Below are 21,423 nucleotides of genomic sequence, written 5' to 3'. Positions count from 1 at the left end.
TGTAAAAGGATAGGGTTTCCTGTCCTCGAGCAAATAAGCCAGATGTTTCTTTAGAGACCAAGCTGTGTTTATCATCTCATTTGATTCTATCTGCTTTAAAATCATAGGATGCTAGTTCTGAATAGAACATTTATGTTTTATTATTACTATATAATACTACCACATAGAATAGTTATATATTTGTATATGGCATATTTATAACATAAATAGTATTTAACCTTTATATATTTCCATTCATAGTCACATTTTATATAATCTATATTATAAATGTAACATTTAATTTATATAAAGAACAAATTTATACTTTAAATATAGTTTATGCAATTTATTATATAATTGTAAATATGGGAAGTATATGTATTTTGCAGATATGAATATATGTTGTAAAAGCCACATTTTTGGTGTTGATAGGAAAATGTCTCATCTGTCCTGCTGGCTTTGCATGGCATAAAGGGTGAAGCCCTAGCATGGTTAAATACAGATATAAGGAATATATCTATATTGAAATAAAGGATAATAAACCTGTATGGCAAAAATTAGTAGCTTCTAATTATGGGCTCCAATTAGTAACATTTCTCAACCCCAGGGTTCTGAAATAAATGAAGGAATTTAGATATTTTATTCTGATGATGTAACTCTGATTGGTACACTTGTCAAATAGTCAAGTTTAAAAGTGGGGAAACTAAGTCACAAGTCATAAGTGACTTATCAAGGACACTTGGCAAGTTCTAAAAGGAAGGGTATTGATCTCTGTCACTATTAAGTAACAACATCAGGGCAGTGAAACTTAAAAAACCAACTATATACTTAGTACAAAATAACACATTAATAAAAACAAAAATTCCATTTCCTTATTTAAACTATTATTATGAAATTATTGGTCATTGGATTTTCTTTTATAAATTTCACCTCTTTTATTATTATTTTTTTTATTGAGAAAAGGAGAAAAAAAAAACAAGTTTCCACCTCCTCCCAGCCTCCCATTTCCCTCCCCCTCCTCCCACCCTTCTCCCTTTCCTCCCACCCTTCTCCCCCTCCCCCCACTCCTTTCCCCCTCCCTCTCCAGTCCAAAGAGCAGTCAGGGTTTTCTGCCCTGTGATAAGTCCTAGGTCCTCCCCCCTCCGTCCATATCTAGGAAGGTGAACATCCAAACTGGCTAGGCTCCCACAAAGCCAGCACCTTACGTAGGATCAAAAGCCCGTGCCATTGTCCTTTGCATCTCATCAGCCCTCATTGTTCACCATGTTCAGAGAGTCCAGTTTTATCCCATGCTTTTTCAGTCACAGTCCAGCTGGCCTTGGTGAGCTCCCAGTAGATCAGCTCCGCTGTCTCAGTGGGTGGGTGCACCCCTCGTGGTCCCGACTTCTTTGCTCATGTTCTCCCTCCTTCTGCTCCTCATTGGGACCTTGGGAGCTCAGTCCATTGCTCCAGTGTGGGTCTCTGTCTCTATCTCCATCCATCACCAGATGAAGGTTCTATAATGATATGCAAGATATTCGTCAGTATTGCTCTAGGATAGGGTCATTTCAGGTTCCCTATCCTCAGCTGCCCAAGGAACTAACTGGGGACCTCGGCTTGGGCACCTAGGAGCCCCTCTAGGGTCAGGTCTCTTGCCAACCCTAAAGTGGCTCCCTTAACTAAGAATTGTGGTTCCGTGCTCCCCTGTCCAACCTTCCTTTATCCCAATCCTCCTGTTTCCCCAAGGCCCCACCTCCTTCCCTTCTAACTTTTCTCTCCCCATCTCCCCTTACCCCCATCCCACCCCACCCCCAAGATCCCAATTTTCTCCCCGGCATAAATTTCACCTCTTATATCATCATCTATTTTATGACATCTCAGTAATATATCACTATTAATCTTGCTTTTCTTTAAACAGAATATTTTCCTTTTTAAAAAATTTCTACTTAATAATTGTCAATATTCAGTAAAATTATATTCCATTTAAATAGGGAGTATGCTCATTAGTATGTACTGAATTCTACAAGTTAACGAATGTGTTCTACCTACTGATATACTGCCCCAGTGCCCAGAGATCAAATCCCTTAAGTTATAGACCTGGCATCATTTGTTGTTCACTACTATGAGACTACCCGTTAGATAGACTTATACAGTCATTATTTTGTATATTTTGATGAAATTTCTACTGCTGTCCTGCTGAAATATGTAGTAAGATATGGCATGAAAGTCAGAAAAATTGGCTTTGAAAATCGGCTAAGACTTAAGACTAAAAAGTCATTTCACTGATATATATATATATATATATATGTGTGTGTGTGTGTGTGTGTGTGTGTGTGTGTGTGTGTGTGTGTGTATGTGAATGTACATATGCATATTCATGTATTTTTATAATAAGACAACACCTTTATAAATCAATAAATAGATTTAACTATAAAAATTCTCTAAACCTATATTAGAAAGCAGAGATCTATCTAATAACTATTTGTGTCTCTGTATTCCTTCATTTTTTTTTACGATATTTCCTTGCTACTTATTTTGTAGGCAGTGATTTCAAGGATACAATGGTGACTTTAGCAAGCCTTTACTTGATTCACTCAAACAGAAATTACCAACTCCTTGTAAACTCAGTGTGATAAGTCTGCCTGTGAAAATGGCAGTCCTGAATTATATGTCAGCTTTGGAGTATCAGAGTCAGCTTATAATTTTAACAAGTTCAGCCTTGGACAATGTGTTTAACTACTCTGTCTTGGTTTTCTAATTTATAAAATGGTAACACTCCTCATTAGGGTTGTGGCATTGATTAAACCAGAATATCCTCTGTACTCATTTGACAAGCCAGGAATCCCCAGCTCTAACTAGTAGGTTTATCTTGGGAGGTGGAGAAAGGCACTCACTGGAATCCATACATTCTATAAAGAACAATCATGCCTAAAGCCACTGTATCCTCCTAGAATATTAACTTGTTTCATTATTTGAAAACATCTTAATAATAATATCCATTTTTTCTGATTTAGAATAATATGCATAGCTTTCTTTTGGACCCAAAAGGCATTTGGTTAAGAACTCTAATTATGTATGTGTACATATATTTGCATGGCATATTTGTTGACCCTTTTACTTCCAACCTTGCTCTATCCTGTAGAGTGTATTTGCTCTTTGGCTTTTTCTTCCCATTGGGGAATTTAACATCTAACATGTTTGTGTGCAATGAAATTACATATCAGATTTCACTCAATCTTTGTGCTCTTTTCGGCTTTTCCTGCCTCACCACATGTTCCCGCAACCATCCTTTCTTGTTTTCAAACTTATTTATTGCATTTTATTTTTCACTTGTGTGTTTGCATATGTTTAGGCATGGAGTGTCACAATGGATGTTACAGGACATCAGAGGAGAACTTGGCTGGCGTTCTCTCTGTACTAGGGATTGAACCCCAGTCTTCAGGCTTGGTGGCAGGCATAGCTCCTTTCCTTTGCTTCTTTTTAATCACTCTTCTTCTGTTATTGCAGACATGATCTGTTATTATTTTAGCCTTTACCATATAGATTACATTACCTATCTGTTGCTTTACTGCCCTTAAGCTGGTCTGGCACCTACAGACCAAGAACAGCTCATACAAATTTATCTTCATGCATAGAGCGAGAAGTGAACAACAGAAGATGCTTCATTTTCCCCACCAAGCCCCCTTTGTATATGGGTCTAAGTCTACAGAGGAATCAGCAAGCTCCAGGCTCAGTGAGAGACTCTATCTCAAAATCTAACATGAAGAACATTGCAAAAGACACTGGACATTAGTCTCTGGCCTCCATGGGCATAGACAAGTACACACACACACACACACATGCACACTCAATTTTTTAAAAGTTTGCTAATAGGTATAAGTTGTGCTAATAGGTATAAGTTGTTCTTTATCAAACTGAGAAATTTCCTGTCTAATCCTAGTTTTCTGTGAGTTTTTAATTGTTACATTGTGTAGTATCCAATGAAATCCTTTTAGAGAAATAAGCTCAACCATCAGAAATCTCGTTGAATTATCAAGTGAGTTCACAACCCTGGATCAGTCGATACTGCAGCTGTGAAGGTCACAGTGAGCTTTACTGCAAACTATGACTGTGAAACTCAAGGCCCCGTTGTTGACTGAGAAGCCACCATGGCATGCTCTGTCTCACTGGGGCACCGGTTTTTAGAGGCATTTGGTGTGAGGCTTCCAGAGCTGTTTGACCACCACCTCCAGGCACAGATGGCGCTGGGCAGCAGGAATATGCTGAAGTCAGGGCGATCATCATCTGAAGTGCAGTAGGTCACTAACCTCTCGGGCAGCAAGAGTCCAGAGACAGGGAGATAGCATCCCAAAGACCTCAGGAAAGTGTCAGTCACAAAAATGTCAGTCCTCAAAATAACTCCTTAATAAGTCGTCTCCCTCCACTGGAGCCTCTAAGATGATTCTCCTAGATAGGGCAGCTATTTCTTCTCTTATCAGACTGATGCTGCCTTGTGCTTCACCTGAAGTCTAATCATTCAGGATTCAGTTACTGACTTAATTAAGTAGATCTGGCTGGAATCTCTCTGCTGAATTGGGTTTATATCTCCAGCAGGGTTTTTTTCCCCTCAAACATTTTCTTTCTCTGAAGAAATAGCTCTTTTGAGTTAAGTTTTTCCAACTTACAGATAAGTTCTATTTAAGTTTTATTTGTAAACTCAACTTACAAATGAGTGACATTTGTTCCTGGGTACAGGGTGTGCCATCAAAGTGGCTCAGACAGGTGCTGATGGATAAGTACTTTCTAAACGGTAGAAAGGATGGTGGATGGGAGATGTCTAAGAAGAACAATGTCATGATGTCTTTATCAGAAGAAAAGGAACTTCAAAATATCAATACAGAAAATACAGATATTTTAATATGTGGGGACTCTTCCGTAGTCAGATCCTATTATGTTATGTTTCTATAGATATTTGGACACAGCAATGTGGCTAGAGCAGTTTTTGACATTGCATTCTCATTTTGTGGGGATTCTGTTTACATTCTCCCAAAGGCAAGCACACTTGTGTTCCCACCTACCTTAGGAGAATCTGAAGCATGGAGAAGCTGCACTATGGTTAAATACGAAAATGGGGCATTTTCTACAATTATCATTTCCAGAACACTACAAACTGCTACCCACCCATATAATATCATTTTTTCTTTCAGTTACTTGGCGATTTTGGTCAGGGTTATCTGACCGGTAATATTGTTTAATATTAAGTAATGTTAGCTTTCTGTCTTACTTGTTCTCTGTATTTTATGAATTCTGTGCTTTACAATAGCTTGATAATTCAAACAAGTTCTCTCTGTGTGTATGTATGTATATGTGTATATATGTGTATTGTGTGTATATATTTGTATGTGTGTATGTGTATGGATGTGTGTATATGTGTGTATATATGTTTATGTGTATGTGTGTGTGTGTGTTTGCTGTTATTACAGTGATACTGTGTAGTTAGTTATTCAGATGTCTGTTGCCTATAACTAAAGCTGGCATCCCCTCTAGTCAATGCCCCCTTAATGTAAGATGCTACTACCAGATCAAATGATCCTACTACTTCCCTGATCAAAAGCCCATCAAGGAGCCGTAGATGGCTGAGAGGTTTAGTGATTACCACTTGTCTAGAGGATTCAAGCTCATTCACAACACCCAGAGAGCAGCTCACAGAGCTGATATCTCCAGCTTCAAGAAATCTAACTCTGCATTCCTCCTGTGGCCTTGACAGGCTCTCACAGGCAGATGGTATTCTCTCACACATACAATAAATAAGAATAAAAACAAATCTTACATAAAAAGGCTTCAAGTGGATCCCCACCATCCACAGGACAGAATCAAAGGCTATTCATGCCCTAGTCTTGAGCCTTGGGATGAACCCTCATCTGCTGCATGGTTTTCAGAACAGAATTGTGCCTTCATACGCATACTGTTCATTTAATATTGAATTGTGCCTCCCTACACATATTGTTCATTTAATATTGGATAATGAGCGTCTTTCAGCCCAGAGCAAATGATCTCAGTCCTATTTCAGCAGGTTCTTATTCCGTGCATCCTTAAGGCCTGAGTTGAATACTGCACTGGAGCGTCTCTATCCTCACAGTAGCCGTTGACGACTTCTTACAAAATTAATTTTTTCCTTTCCCTTTTAGGGCATCTACCATTCCTCTCACTGTATCATAATTATCGTAATTAGTTATATGTTATTACTTCTAATGGACTTTAATCTGAAGTGTACTTCCTCGAATATTAAGGAAATATTAAATAACCATGCATTTTCCATTTCATTAATAATGTAATTGTTATTCCCTGCTATGCAAGCCAGTGAGTTTAACTGGTCTCCTTATGTAACAGCCCACGACTGAATAAAAGCTGTCCAAGCTTCAGTTTTTTCTGTGTTTTTCAGGCATGTTTCATGAGCTGACCACCAATAGCACACAGTGTGAATATGTGCAGGGCTGTGTTTCAGACTCATTTTGACCTGTATACTAGAGTGGCCATTTTAGGGATCGGGTCTTTGGAAACATTTCGACTCCAGGGAACACCTAACTGTGAAAACACTCTCCAGCTTTATCTGGCACAGAAGCTGTGGACAGGGCAGCCTGGCTTGCAAGGCACGCACCTGTACTGAAAGTCCCTCTTCACAGCCTCTCTACTCTGTGGCTGATGTCCAGGAGGGCTACCATTCTTTCTATGTCTCATCAAGTCCAAAAGCATCTTAAGGCCCCCTAATGTGACGGTTAATCTTTTCACTGATGTAGATAAACAGTTGGAATGAGATAAATAGAAGGCCCGTGACAAAGAAAGTTGTGTTTATGTCTAGTGCAAGTGGTAAGACATTAATTAGAACGCTAATTTAATGTTATTTTTATGTGATGACTTTGAGCTTAATTCTTTAGAAATTTTCAGTAAGTTTTTCTTCATTTTATGTTCTCCCTGTGTCATCTCTGATATCCCCGTTAGGCTACGGAATAGGCAGAACCTAAATCCAGAGGATTTTTTTTCTATTCTTTCCCACAGTGGACATACAGGCATCATTAGAGTATTCTGTCTTCCGTAATTTAATTGTGCAGTACTAACTGTTGAATTTCAATGTAGACAATTTTTTTTTCATGGAGTTCTTCTGTTCTTCAGTCTCCGCAGGACTTGGTTTTGGAAGGCAGTTTAATGTAAGCTAGACCACAGAGCAAGCTGCCTCCTCTCGACCTCTTTCTGTCAGACTATTTAAATGAAAACCTGGTTGGGAGGTAATTTTCTTAGACACGTTGGGCAAATCTTCATAAATTCAATTTTCAGTTTTGGCAGTGTTCACAAAAGTAGAACTTGAAAGTCAGGCAAGTGAACGTTTCCACCGGCTTATTATGCAAAATACCCAGTTTGCACAAAACTGAGTTCTTCAAGGTGGGGAAAAGTCTGAACAAATCGCACAAAGAGTTCCAAAGAGGCATATGCGTGCGCCTCAACATGGTTGCTCACTCTCAGGGATCTGTACATGCCGAAAAGGAGGCGACGCCAGTGGGTGCCGGGGATAAAAGGAGAACCAGTGCTTTAGTTAGGGTTTCTGTTGAGAAACCATTACCATGGCAACTCTTACAAAGGGAAACATTTAATGGGGTGGCTCACACTTTCAGAGATTTAGTTCATTATCATTATGGTGTGACGTGGTGGCGTGTAGGCAGACATGTAGCTGCAGAAGTAGCTGAGTGTCCTACATCTTGGTTTGTAGGCAACAGGAAGTTGTAGGCCTCAAAGTCTGCCTCCACAGTGACACACTTCCTGTAACAAGGCCACACCTCCTAATAGTGCTACTCCCTTTGGGGGCTATTTTCTTTCAAACAACCACAATAAGCAAGGAGCCAAGAAAATTTGAGAAACACACATACTTCCTGTCAAGGTCTGGATAATGTTTGCAAATCGTGGCAGAGAATGTAGCCTCCTTTTTTTAAAGCCCTTCCATGTGGAAGCTGAGGTCATTTTGTCCCTTTGCACGGGATGTGTCTTTGTTTTCACAGGACCACTGCAGGGCTGTGGCGGATACCTGACAGAGGACAAGGGCACCTTTGTCTCTCCGGACTTGGACTCAGACGGGAAGTATGACCGGGAGCTAAACTGCATCTGGAACATAATTGCACCCGAAAACAAGCTCATTGAACTCACCTTCAGTAATTTCTCTCTGGAGAGAGGGACATCAGATGGGAGATGCTACTATGATTACGTGCAGGTAAGACAGCTGCACGGCAAGTCTGCTCTAAAGCAAGGTGCTCCAGCTGGCCATCTCGCAGACTTCAAAATGGGAGCACTGCTGCTCTCAGTGGCTTCAGTGGACATTACAGATGCCAGTTTCCTGTTCGAGTTCACGTTTGTTATCATGACTCAAACTTTAAGTGACTTCTAGCATTCAAGATTCACCTCTGTCTTGTTCAGTGTCTACAGGAAGGTTGGACATATATAGTGAGAGAGTCAAAAGAACTTGGCAAGCCTAATATAACTGACACCTGAAGTCCAAAAAGAAACACCTCTTATTTGGTCTGTTTCTTCTATGTATGCAGATGGCATCCAAAGCTTCCTAAAAAGTTCAAAGAATCACACTTCCTTAGACAGCATGAAGCTAGACAGCCATGCTCCCATTCTGTTCTAGGACTGGTACCCAGAGGTGCAGCAGGAGCACAGAGGATGAAGGGAAGGGAGCAGATGAGGGGGGGAAAGCATGTGACAGGCAGTCACAGTGCATTGAAGTCAAGGGAAAATGCTTGTCCAAGTGGCATGTGGGTGGACAGAGCTGCTAAGTGTCAGGTCACAGGCCAAGAATGGCTGTGATGAAGAAAGTCAATCTGCTGGATGAGAACCATTATAATAAGACATCAGGGGGGCACACAATACACTATAATTAATGAATATTTTAAAAAGTGATTCACCCAAAGAGTAGGAATTTAACTCATGTGAGATATTGTAGGTGCTGCAAGGAGGTAAATTGATTTCTGTGAGTGTGATTTGGTGATATGTAAGAACTTGTGACCATATGAGTTTCCGAAAGTCATTTTGACAGAAATAGCAGCATCGAAAGGAATTGTTGTTTGCTAGTTTCAAAATGAAATCTTAAGTCATTTATTTATTATTTATTTATTACAATAAGTTCTCTTTAGGGCTATTCTTCTTTTCCATTTCTGGAGAGCAGTTTCACCCACTGGCAGCTTTCCCAGTAACTGGCAGACGGAAGGAAAGCACTGGGAATGTGAAACTTTGAGATGTCTCCATTAGAGCTAGGTCTGTGCAGGCTTTGAAATCATATCCCATCATGGTGAAAAAGCCATGGCAGCAGGAACATGAGGCAGCCAATCACATTAATGTTGCAATAAAATAGCACTCTATGGAAGCTAAGTTGACTCAGCTCAATAGATAGTATGCAAAACAGATTATACCATAAAGATTAAGTACTATTACTATGATAGCCTGGGTCTTGAATGTCTCACCGAAGCCAATGGTTAAGAAGGCATAGCTGCCAACATAGAGACTCATTAGGAACGTAGGTGACTGAGGACACTGCCCTTTGCAACGATACTTGAATGTTGTAATAGGAGCTGCGGGCTACGTTCCTGGCACCCGGCCGCCCACATGGCTAGCTTTATACCCAAAATAATTACACAGAAACTGTATTCTTTAACACTGCTTGGCCCATTAGTTCCAGCCTCTTATTGGCTAGCTCTTACATATTGATCTAATCCATTTCTAATAATCTGTGTAGCCCATGAGGTGGCTTACCAGGGAAGATCTTAACCTGCGTCTGTCTGGAGTAGGAGAATCATGGCAACTGCCTGACTCGGCTTCTTTCTCCCAGCATCCTGTTCTGTCTACTCCGCCTACCTAATTTTCTGTCTGATCAGGCCAAGCAGTTTTCTTTATTAGTTAACCAATGAAAACAACAAATAAGATACAAGACCCACCTCCATCACTTGAGCCCCAAGCCCTCCTTTTTCTCTGCATCACAGCCGCCTCCAGTATGTCCTTCTGCCACCTTGCTTTATGGCAGCACAGGCCCCAGACAAGAGAGCGCTGTAACTAAGTCCCTGCAGAGATTAGTCATGACTGGACTGAGAGTGAGAGACAAAGTATATCTTTTTTCTCTGGAGTTGATTATTGTAGGCATTTTGTCACAGTGATACCAGGAAACAAAGGATTCTAGGGAGCAAGGTGTGAGTGGATTATTACTCAAGGCACCATAAACGTGCAGTTCCTGCCCCAGTATTGGGCAGGGTCCCACATAGTGGGGATTTGGTGTTGTCAGAGAACAGAAAAAAAGATAGAAAGAATGTCAGGCTTGATTGCACAGGACTCTAGGAGCCATGCCAAGTGTAACTATGGATCTCCAATCAGCTGGTAAACTCTCATTTAAACAGTAACTGAATGAATGTCCTGCCAGTACAGGGCCACCTTCCAGCCAATTGTGGCTTCTCCCTCATCCTTCCCTTCATATTTACCTGTCTCTATTTAAAACCCACGTCTGCTCTTGTAGAGTGAGACTCGAGCTCCTTGGCATGAAATGGACAGGTTTTTCCTGATTCTCTTATATCCAACACACTTCTTTCTTTTACAGTACATATTTCCCTTATTTTATTTGACATATTTATTTTCATCTTTATTTGTTCCTTTTTTGGCATTTTCACATTTGTAAATATATGTATATGGAGAAATACATAGACACATATATGCACATATGCTTATATTTATTTTTGGCCCCTCTCACTGGTCAATGAGCACCTTGAAGGTAGAGAGTGTTTTTATGCCTCTCTCTACACTCGAGACCCAACACAAGCCAGGCATGTGATACAGAAGTGAAAAAGCTTGCAATAATCATGAGGACCACAGTGGGTGTAATGAAACTTCCTTTATCAGAAAAAGTACATTGTCCTAAACTTGTAACTCTTCTCTTCTGTAAATCGAGGGTGTTAGATTACAGAATCCCTCTTTTTTAACATTCTGCATGAATAGAAGTTATGTTCATATAGGGGAGACAGTGCCATCTAGTGGTCAGTTTATTTAACGTTTAATTTTGAAATCCACTATCTCTATAACAAATAATGCCAGGGAAGCACTGCTCTAAGATCTTGGATCTGATGTGGTTCTGTTACAAGCTCAGATCTGGAGCTACACAAACAGAGAAGTTTGTTATTAAAGTACAATCAAGATTACTGAAATATAAATAAAAAGTAAAGCCTACTTTGTTTTTAAATAAAGTGTTTGAGGAACATCCAGGTCATCACTATTTCCTTCAGTGTCTGTAAAAGGCTGTAAGAGGCATGCGTGGTTCTCGGTGCTGGAAACACTTCTGAGCAGAGCTCCGTACCTTTTTTGGGGAACTCACATCCTTGCAGAGTGGGAGCCCAGGGAAAGCAGATAAGCAATAAGTAGGTTACAGTTTGGTTGCAGCAAAATACAATGGGATGATACTGGAGGAGGGCCACACTGTGTGGGCATGGCCTCTCTGAGGAGGCTCCATGGCTAGAAATCCCTCAAGACTATATCACTGAGGGAGGAGACTGCCGGAGACAGTTGCGGGAGGGATGTGAGAGGAGGTGTAGCATCTTGTTGGTAAAGAGTGAAGACTGCCTTCTGTGCAAACGTAGCTTTACAGGAAGAACAAGAGCATAAATCTAGGTCAGCAATACCTGGGCAGCCTGGTAGAGACCTGCGTGGGTGCTCTGTGCAGCTGATTTGTAAGCCATGTTCTGGAGGCACAGGGTGACGTGGTGTTGATGCTGATATATTTAAAAGGTGGAAAGAAGCAGGTATGGTCGTGATGGGAATGGAGAAGAGTTGGGCAGGACTCAGGTTTAGCCTAGAGCTGTTTACTGATTGAGATAGGGGAGACTCAGGGAGAACATATTAGGGAAGGGTGTACTGTGGTGTGAACATCGTTCTAGTTTGTGTGTTAGAAGCAGAAGCCTCAGATTCACATGCTCTTGGTATCCGGGAAGCTTTGAGATATAACTGGGTTAGATAAAGTCATGAGAGTGGGGTTCGTAGGATGGGGTGAATGACTCCATAAAATAGGAAGCTATTGCAGATCTGGCATGCTTCTGCTGTCTCTTCAGATCATGCTTTTAAGTCATAAGGTAGGAAGGTCCTCATCAGAGGCAGTCCTGGAATTCTAAAGACTTCTCAACCTCCGGAACTGTTACCAATCAACTTATTTGTTTATAAATGCCTCGTCTATGGTACTCTGGTGTAATAAGATAAAGCAAACCAAGGCAGGTGCTAGTGGGGGGAGAATCAGAGCATTTCCTCGGTATTGATGAGACATTATTTATGCCTTACACACTGTTAAAGTCTGGGAACCCAGTGGGTGATATAGGGGTCGAGGACCTGAAGGAAACACAGGAAAGGCTTGGCGGATACAGGGAAGAGTGATCCAGAAAAGGAAGGCAGATGCTACAGGTGTGAAGCAGACTAAGCCTGGGAAGTTCAAGGAGTCAGAGAAGCAGATAGCCAGAAAGGAAACCCATGAGATCTGAGGTGGGAGGAAAGCCCATTCCATTAGGCCTTGACAGCTGTTGTCATTGGCCATGGCCTTTGTCTCAAGATGGTAGGAAGTGGTTAGGCAGGTCCTGGTATCACTTTGTTTTGGCAGCAACCTCTAGGTGACATCTTGAGAGTAGAGTTAAGAAGAGAAATAAGAGCTTCCTTATTCAGGAAGCCTCAGGAAGGGCCTCTAGGAATAATATGGGCATCAGAGATATTAGTAATGGGCCTGATAAGTTCACAGCCATAGTTCTTTAAATTCTATATTACTTTTCCTAAGAGAAAAATGTCTGTTTGGCATCATACTGGATTTTTACTGAAAGTCATTATAGCAGTATCGATCTAAATCAAGGCCGTCTGTAAGAGCACCGATATAAAGAAGCCTAAGCTTCTGACCTATGGTAGCTGCAATGACAAACAACAATTCCTCTATTAATAATGAATATGAACTGCTTTCTCTTCCAGATAGCGGATGGCAGGAGCATGGCAGCAGATGTAGTTGGAAGATTGTGTGGTGACCAAATACCTGCCCCTTTTATCTCGTCCAGCAACTTCCTTACGGTTCAGTTTGTCTCTGACATAGCTCAGGACAGAGAAGGATTTAATGCAACATATACCATTGTGGACAGTAAGAATTTTGACAAATTGTGAAATGCAAAGAATGCATGCTTATTTCATCTAAACTGATGACAACTTTAGAGGATTATTGAACACGTGTGGGCCACATTCCCTGCTCTTCTCCTTTTCCTTAACGGAGTCTCACTAAGCTGCCAGGCCAGTCTTGAACTTCATCCTCCTGCCTCACGCTTGCAAGGAGCTGGGATTGCAGCCCTGCATCACCAGAACATACACTCAAATCCTTAAAAGAATAATAAAATTACTTCCTGTGGGCTGGACTAGAGCAAGATTTTAAAGCTGTTATGTATAATTAGACATGATTAAATCATCGACCTTTTTCTTTCTCCTCTCTTCAGTGCCTTGTGGGGGGACACATTTTGCAACTGTGACCCCACAAAATGCTTCCTCACCTCACTTGTCGAACATCAGACGCCCACTTTCCACCTGCACTTGGATCATCGAGGCTCCTCCATACCAGAACATCAAGATAACAGTGTGGGAATTAAAGCTGGCCTCACAAGACTGCTCACAGAGCTACTTAGAGCTTCAGGATTCACCACAGGTAAAGACTCCAGCGTGCCGGCCGTCACATCTGCAAACGCTGGAAGTAATGAAGCCATGCCCAAATAAAGTCCCTGTTCCTTCTAAAATTGTATTTTTCTTTCAGCAGGAGACAAAACCCTACTTTCCATCATACTAAGAAACGCAAATGTAGTCCCGTAGGAAAGAGGCTTTGCAAATGTCCCATGTCTAAGAAGCATCCGGCTGTCTTGCTAAAAATGCATATTCCTAGGGCCCCCTTTAAACACCAATTCGTTGGCATAACACACATTAATCAGTATTTGATGAGCATATCTTGTGTTCTGCCACCAATCCCAGAGCTCCGTGGGGTACATCTGGAGAATCACGTCTATGACCAGCAGGATTGGTGTAGAATGAACTGGAGGGATCCATACAAAATGTAGGGAAACCAACTAAGAGGCCGTATGACTAGGTGGGGCTACACTTATGGCAATGGGAGAGAGACTAGAAAAGAGGAAACAGAAGCTGTCTGGGCTCAAGGAGATAAATATCTGAGTCTTAAGTTTACACGGGAAAGATGACAGGGCAGCTGGTGTGCGAAAGACCCAGAGATCTGAGCATGATCATCTCCTCGGCTGTGGGTGAACACGGAGAGTAATGAGGTAGCCAGAGAAAATATCTACACTCAGGGATCATAGACTGAACCCAAACCCTTGGATGATATCTGTAGTCATGAGCGGTGAGCAGTTAACCTGTTTTTAGAAACTAACAGTTTAGTTTAGAGGGCCACATTCAAATGCCCAAGGCCTGGTAGTGACAGAGCTCTCTCTGCCTGGCACCTTCTGAGGATCTGAGATGAGTGCCGAGTAGAGCCTAGAGACGGAAGTTATTCTTAGGCTCCTGGGTTGTGGAGATACCAGGTTCGCGGCATTCTACTGACAGTGGCTGTCAGCACAGAACTCCTATTCCCCAGTGGAAGGACTTAGAGCCAAGTGGAGCAGACCCTTTGGGTTGTCAGAGACCAGCTTTGATGAGTATACCACTTACCAGGGTAGGGGGATGGGAATTAGAAAAGTAAGTAAAGAGAGTGAAGACGTGAATGAAAATAATAAAACAGAAGCATACGATAGTACCGAGAGGAGTTCCAGTGAATACTGAAATCGCCCACGTTTAATTTCCCATACACTTTTATACCCCAATACAATGGGGAGGGAGAGGCAAAGGACTGCTTTAACATGACACAAAGGTCAACTAGAGCAACGACTTGCTTCAACACTAGAGACATCAAGCCATTAATTCTTGAGAAAAAGCTTTCTGCTGTTTAAGCAGTGAACCCACCCTAGAGCAAGTATCCTGAAGGCAGCCACTCCCTAGGTCAAACTTCCAAATTCAAAAGAAGGAGCAGAAATATTATTGAATTTCCTCACCTTTGGTCAGGGTGGAGAAGATGCACCACTTTGGGCCACCTTAGTGTCCAAAACACCAAGTAACCATTCCCCAGGTCAGGGTACTTAGCCATACTTGTTGTTAACAACTTTGAGCAAGCTAAAACTCTCTGACCCTCAGACAAGGTGGAAATAGGCTCACATTATGGGGCTTCTACATTAGGTCAAAGTTCTTTCAGTTCCTCCTCACTTTATGAAGCTGGAACTTGAGGAATCAGGGAAGATTCCTCATCAGGGCTCTATCAATCGCACATAAAGAATGAGGAAACTGAGGCATACAAGAGCAGGTGTGCTGGCCTCAGATAATACAAGTGAGGATGTTTAATGCACTATAAAAATACTCAAAGCCTCTAAAGGCTGAGAACAAACCTAGGACATAGAAAATTACTATGAGCTAAGACACCCCAGAGGGAAAATGCTATAATGAAGAACATATTATGTATTTTCAATAATGAGAAACACGTACTTCTTGTCACTGAATAATCTGCTCAAACTGAATGAATAAAGGAGACTACAGTGGACAAATAGGGAATAAAGACAATAGCAACAACAAAGATGATGACTAGGAAAAAAACTAGCATTCTCAAGTTACCCCAGAGTAGAAAGAGAGGCTGGTTGGAAGATAGCAAAAGGCTTATTTGGTGGATGTGGGAACACTGGAGAAGGTGTAGCATGGATAGGTGGCTCTGGAGTAGGCAACCATAGAGAATGGAAATGAGTATTACCCATGCAAAGTTCAAAGTGAGGATGCACTATGTACAAAAATATTCAAAGCCTCTAAGTGCTCAGAGCAAGCCTAGGACATAGAAAATTGCTATGAGCTAAGGCATCACAGAGGAGAGAGATTCTATATTGAAAAACACAGAAGAACCCTCCCCACCACCCTACACCACTTTGACCCAGAGAACCGTGGAGAGAGCCTTCATAAGGCTGCTGGAGACATGAGATTCATGTAGGACTACAAAGTTGAAAGTCTTGGGATATAAACACTGGAGGGTTAGCGATGCAGTTAAAGTTTAGAGGTTACAGCAGACAAACTTAGGAGGAGGTCAATGCAGAAGACAGTGGGCTAAGGGTAGGTGTGGGAGTCTGGGAGCAGGGATGGAGGGTGCGCTTTTAGAGAGTCCAAGAACTGCATGTATTTCATGCGACTCCGGCTGCTGGCTGCTACCTTTGAGGTACCTGCTCACATGTGTAGAAATTACTAGCCCTTTACCCTGTGCATTTGAGAGGGAACAACATCTCCAGAGTGCTGCCGAAGAGAACAGGGACATTATTATAGATACTGAGCACCCAGGACAGGGAAGGGGAAACTCATAGGAATACCTGGCTCTGGCTAATCTAAGTGAACTCTAGATTGTGGGAGAAGCTGTAGTAAGAGCCCTGTGAGGAGCTCACACAACCTGGCTCTGCTCTGACCAAAACACACACTTTAGCTGTGACACAACTCGAGGGGGAAAAGCTTTGTTTTCTGTAGAGAAGTGTCTGCTTGTGGTTTTAGCAGAAACTCGACTCCTAATTTCCCCTTCCTCTAGGAAGGTGGGACACTGCTAATGGTGAGTGTTGCAGCACACTTGAAGCACGAGCTGTTTTCCATGGCTGGATACTCAAGTCACGTGTTGAATACAGTTTATTATCCAGTGTAGCTGCTGTTTCCTGAAAGCGTATCTCAGGCCATGTGGCTTCTATTTCATTTCAGGGTAAGGGGCCAGTGACTCTGTACTGCGGCACGAACTTCACGGCTTTGCCAGTGTTTTATTCTTCAACAAGGACCGCAACTGTCGTTTTCAAATCTGATGTTTTAAACATGAACTCTCAGGTGCATTTCACCTATCAGATTGCAGGTGAGCCTAAAACGTCCTGTTTATGGGGAAAGGCAGCTTTGATAGCAGCGATTGCTGGAACTGACTCCTGTGACCACATCTGGTTTTGCTAAAGTAAACACACACCCATCAGAAGTAAGATTCAGCTGAGACTCGGACCTAATTTAGTCAGTTGAAAACTAAGGTTTTCAAGGTGTCTCCCATAGCAAGCTCTTTGCTTATATGAAGTTCACAATTCAGTGATTCTTGGTGTGGCCACAATGATGGGAATCATATCTTAGGAAATGATTGTGTAAATACCATTATTAATGAAGAAGTTACTTGAGTTTGGTGACTGAGAAGTGTTTGCAGAGAATATTTCCTGCAAGGACTGTTTTGAACGTGATTAAAACTAAAGCAGCATTTGATTCAAAGGCACAGTTACTTCTGGTTTTTAATTTTACCAAACCAAAAAAAAAAAATGGTAAAAAAAAGAAAATGTGAGTTGTAGCAGAACTAACAATCCACCAAAGGAAATTCTTATGCAGATAGTGTCTGGGACTATAAAAGCCTTTGGGTCTAAAAAATATCTAAATGTCAGCCACTGACTCTCCTGCCATGTGAGTAAGAGTTCAAAAAATGCTGGAGTGTTTCTCAAAAGGGGCTTGTGTTTCACACTTCACATGGGGGCATCCACATTAGCCAGGCCTGGCACTGCAGCTGTGGGCATGCATCCTCAGCATCTCTAGGGTCTCAGTTTGCTCAAACGTCATCCAAGAGGATGGAGCAGCTTCTGAACTTTGCTCAGATTCAGTAGACTCTAAACACTGAATTGTCAACCTAAAAGAATACTAAATATCTATGTGTGCACATTAATTATGAATATTGGTTTTTATCGCAGATTGCAACAGAGAATACAACCAAGCATTTGGCAATCTGAAGAGTCCTGGATGGCCTCAAGCGTACGATAATAACTTGGACTGCACCATTATTCTCAGAGCCCCACAGAACAATACCATTTCCCTCTTTTTCTACTGGTTTGAGCTGGAATTTTCAAATCAATGCCGGCATGATTTCTTGGAGGTAATATATATTTGAATGTAATTTAAACGAATGATGTAAAAAGATGATGATAACTAAGAATTCTTCTATAGTGATGTTAATCCAATATGTCCCTTCATGTTTTTATGTTAATCATTATTTTTTCATTCTATAAATGTGTACTGAGAATATTCTAGTTTTAGTACAGGAAGTACAGTACAGACGACAGCATCACAGTCAGTTGAAACACAGTCAGGAAGGAACAGAGAAGAGTTTCTCAAGGAAGTTACACGAATTCCAGATGCCAAGGACAAGGTGCCTATAGCACTGACTAAGTGCAAAGGCTTTTGCATACTGGTTCCCCATCAAGTGGTTGCTACACCTGTGTTCTGCCAACGCTAAATCTAAAACTTCCCAATTGACCTTGTGGCTATACAGGAAAGGCTCTGAAAGATGTCCACAGCCTCCGCACCTGATTCAGAGATTTATTTATTTCTTTTGTTACTGCCTGTTTGTTCGGTTCCTTAGAAGCTTACTCACATTTTAACTGTGCACACAGTTGGGGTACTGCACACTATTGCAAATACATACGCATATTAATCAAATCAACATAGTCAAAATGTCTGTGTTTGACTCATTTTTATTCCAAATAAGCTCTCCAGAGCTGTCTGCTCTTCGTGGGATAAACAATTTTCAGGCTCATGCTGCCCCGTTTCTTCTGATGTTTCTTTTCCATTGGCTTCTTTTCTTCTGCTGCTTCTTAATGTTAACAGATTTCTGCCTTTTTTAGTCACCAGTCCATTCCCGACTGTCTTGTTTCTGTACCATCCTGCATCACCCATCCCATGTGTGGTCCTCAACCTGGGGGAGAATGGTGTCCCAGGAGATGGTCTTTGCACATGTGTTCAGCTCCTACAAGCTTCCTAATGCCTTATTATATTGAAAAGCTCCCCATATAAAGTTAAACTAAATCTGTGGTAAATCAGTGTTTTTAACAAATAGTGAATTCCCAGGGAACGCTCATGTCTTCCTCCTGGGTTACTTCCCATGGCAGGAGATGAGAGGAGGGAAGAAATGAAGACAGAGAAGCAATGTTGTTTGTGCTCTTCAGGGAGTTAGACTTGGACTGACATGCTTACCCGTCCTCAAAAGCAAATGCTTCTATAAGTACTAAACAGAAACAAGAAGAGCATGATACAGAAAAGGGGTGGACTCCCCTGCTAATTCTAAGTCATTCCTAACTCGAGTTGCCTCTTATTGGTCCAACTTAGCCTTTGTCATTTGTCCTCTGGATGCTGGGAAGTAAAGTCTTGGGTTTTTTTAGTTTTTTGTTTTGTTTTGTTTTTGCATTGGAAGGTGAGGACTACGAAACCCAGACATCCTCCTCCACTCCAGAGAATGGATGGGAAGCTTCCTGTTGCATCAGCAGAGACAGGAAGCAACAGCACGGCCTGTTAAACGTATCTGAGTTTAGTTAGTGCTGCAGAGGAGACTATGTGCAGGAAGTCCTAGTGTTCCATTCAAGTTAACTCTGGTGGGAACCAAAGCCTTTTATGAGGGCTCTAATGTATTGCTAGCAGAGGCTAGCAGAGAGGGCCCTGTTCCAGACCCTACTGTGAACGAATGTGCCTCCAACTCCCTCTCTAATTTCCCAGATATGCCTCTGCTCTGAGTTAGAAACATGCACATCTTAAGCTCTACGCTGTATGTCTCCCCTCCTCAGCGGTGATTTATAAGAGGATCCCAAGGGAAGGAAACTTAAAGGCAAGAGTATGAAGGCAGCAGATCGGGCCTTCCATCAATCTTAAATATGGCAGTTATCCCATGTAGTAGTAGGAGCGGCGGGCTGAGTCCCCGCACCCGGCCACCTGAACGGCTAGCTTTACACGAAATAATTACACGGAAACTGTATTCTTTTAAACACTGCCTGACCCATTAGTTTCAGTTTCTTATTGGCTAGCTTTTACATATTGATCTAACCCATTTCTATTAATCTGTGTAGCCCACAAGCTGGCTTACCAGGAATGATCTTAACCTGCGTCTGACTGGAGTGGGAGAACCATGGCGACTCCTTGACTCAGCTTCTTTCTCCCAGCATTCCATTCTGTTTACTCCGCCTACCTAAGGGTTGGCCTATCAAATGGGTCTAGGCAGTTTCTTTATTAATAAGAAATCACTCCCACATCATTTCCCCTTTTTCTGTTTAAACAAAAAAGAAAGGCTTTAACTTTAACATAGTAAAATTACATATAGCAAAAACAGTTATTAAGCAAGAATCACAGTTACAATATTTATATCTATTTTATCTTTTATCATAACAATGGAAAACTGTAACTACCTATCCATTCTTCAACTCCATCAAAGACTCCAGAAGGATATAATATTACCTAAGTAAACAAGAAAATGACAGAGACATCTCGCTGCCTGTACAGTCACCCAAAGTTCCTCTGTACCATTGGGGCATCCATCTTCAGCCTTCAGGCCCATAGTATCCAGCAGACATTTCCATGAAGCAGGCAATTTCAAAGACAGTTCAGTCACAATCTGCTGTGTCCTGCAGAATGTCTCGCAGACTCTTTCATGAGTCATGAACCCCAAAAGACCGTGTCACCTTTAGGCAAGTTCAGCAGTCCTCTCTCTGCGGGTTCTGTGTCCAGTTTATGCAACAGTCCAGGCAAGAGCAGTTTCTTGCCCAAATGGCTATCAAACTCCATAAGGATCCTCTTCGATGCCCATCTTCCTCTCGAAGTAGATTGGTGCCGCCAGGAGCAGACATGTCTCATTGTCATGAAAAGTTCTAAGTTATTAAAATATTTTAAATGCCATATTCTGTAGCCTTTGAGAGATATGAAGAATGCCTATCTGAAATATATCTCTATATATCTAGAAAATCTAAGTAACATGACAACAAACTTGACTATTATTTATGATTATCCATCAACAACCTATATTTCCTAATATACATTACATTTTAAAAATGAACTACACAATCACACCTTATTCAAGATCAAAAATACATATATATATAACAAAATTGACCTTAAAATCCATACCAATGCAAATTATTCATACCTATATCATATCCCCCTTTAAATGTAAAAGAACATTTATAAACAATTTTTGGGAATATGGGCGCAGTTATTTCTCTCCAAACTGCTTCCTGCTGAATGGGGGCGTCGTTAATTAGGTCTTTCATGGTATAACCTGTGTGCCAGGGTCATCTCAGTTGGCAGTTGAGCGAAGCAATTTTTTGAAGATGTTCACAACAACCTTTCAGGAGGGCGTGGTCTATCATACCAAATTGTAATAGAAGAAATCCACAGGGTCTGGTCCTCTGTGAAAACAAAAGAAGACCCTCTCCAAAGCATCATATTCTTAGACCCAAATTTTGAAATCGTAATACCCTTATATCCATTCTGGTTTAGCTTGGCAGCCCATGTAATGAAATGTCTCTCTGTACTTAGCTCCTTTACAGTCAAAAATCTTAAAGAAAACACAATGTACAT

General features: G+C 41.4%; 1 protein-coding gene across 2 annotated transcripts in view; it reads left to right on the top strand.

The window, feature by feature from the left end:
• Cubn (cubilin) overlaps positions 1-21,423 on the top strand; it is a 206,598-nt gene that overhangs the window by 179,636 nt on the left and 5,539 nt on the right. For both annotated transcript variants that reach the window (XM_075970518.1, XM_075970517.1), the window contains exons 60-64: positions 7,986-8,194; positions 12,955-13,117; positions 13,464-13,669; positions 16,774-16,918; positions 17,778-17,959. In XM_075970518.1, coding sequence (XP_075826633.1) covers positions 7,986-8,194; positions 12,955-13,117; positions 13,464-13,669; positions 16,774-16,918; positions 17,778-17,959 — 905 coding nt within the window. The remainder of the gene's footprint in view (positions 1-7,985; positions 8,195-12,954; positions 13,118-13,463; positions 13,670-16,773; positions 16,919-17,777; positions 17,960-21,423) is intronic.

The sequence above is a fragment of the Microtus pennsylvanicus genome, chromosome 4, assembly GCF_037038515.1.
Source record: "Microtus pennsylvanicus isolate mMicPen1 chromosome 4, mMicPen1.hap1, whole genome shotgun sequence".
Taxonomy (NCBI): Eukaryota; Metazoa; Chordata; class Mammalia; order Rodentia; family Cricetidae; genus Microtus; species Microtus pennsylvanicus.
Note: the sequence above shows the minus strand (reverse complement) of the source record. Positions and strands in the feature narration are given on the sequence as shown.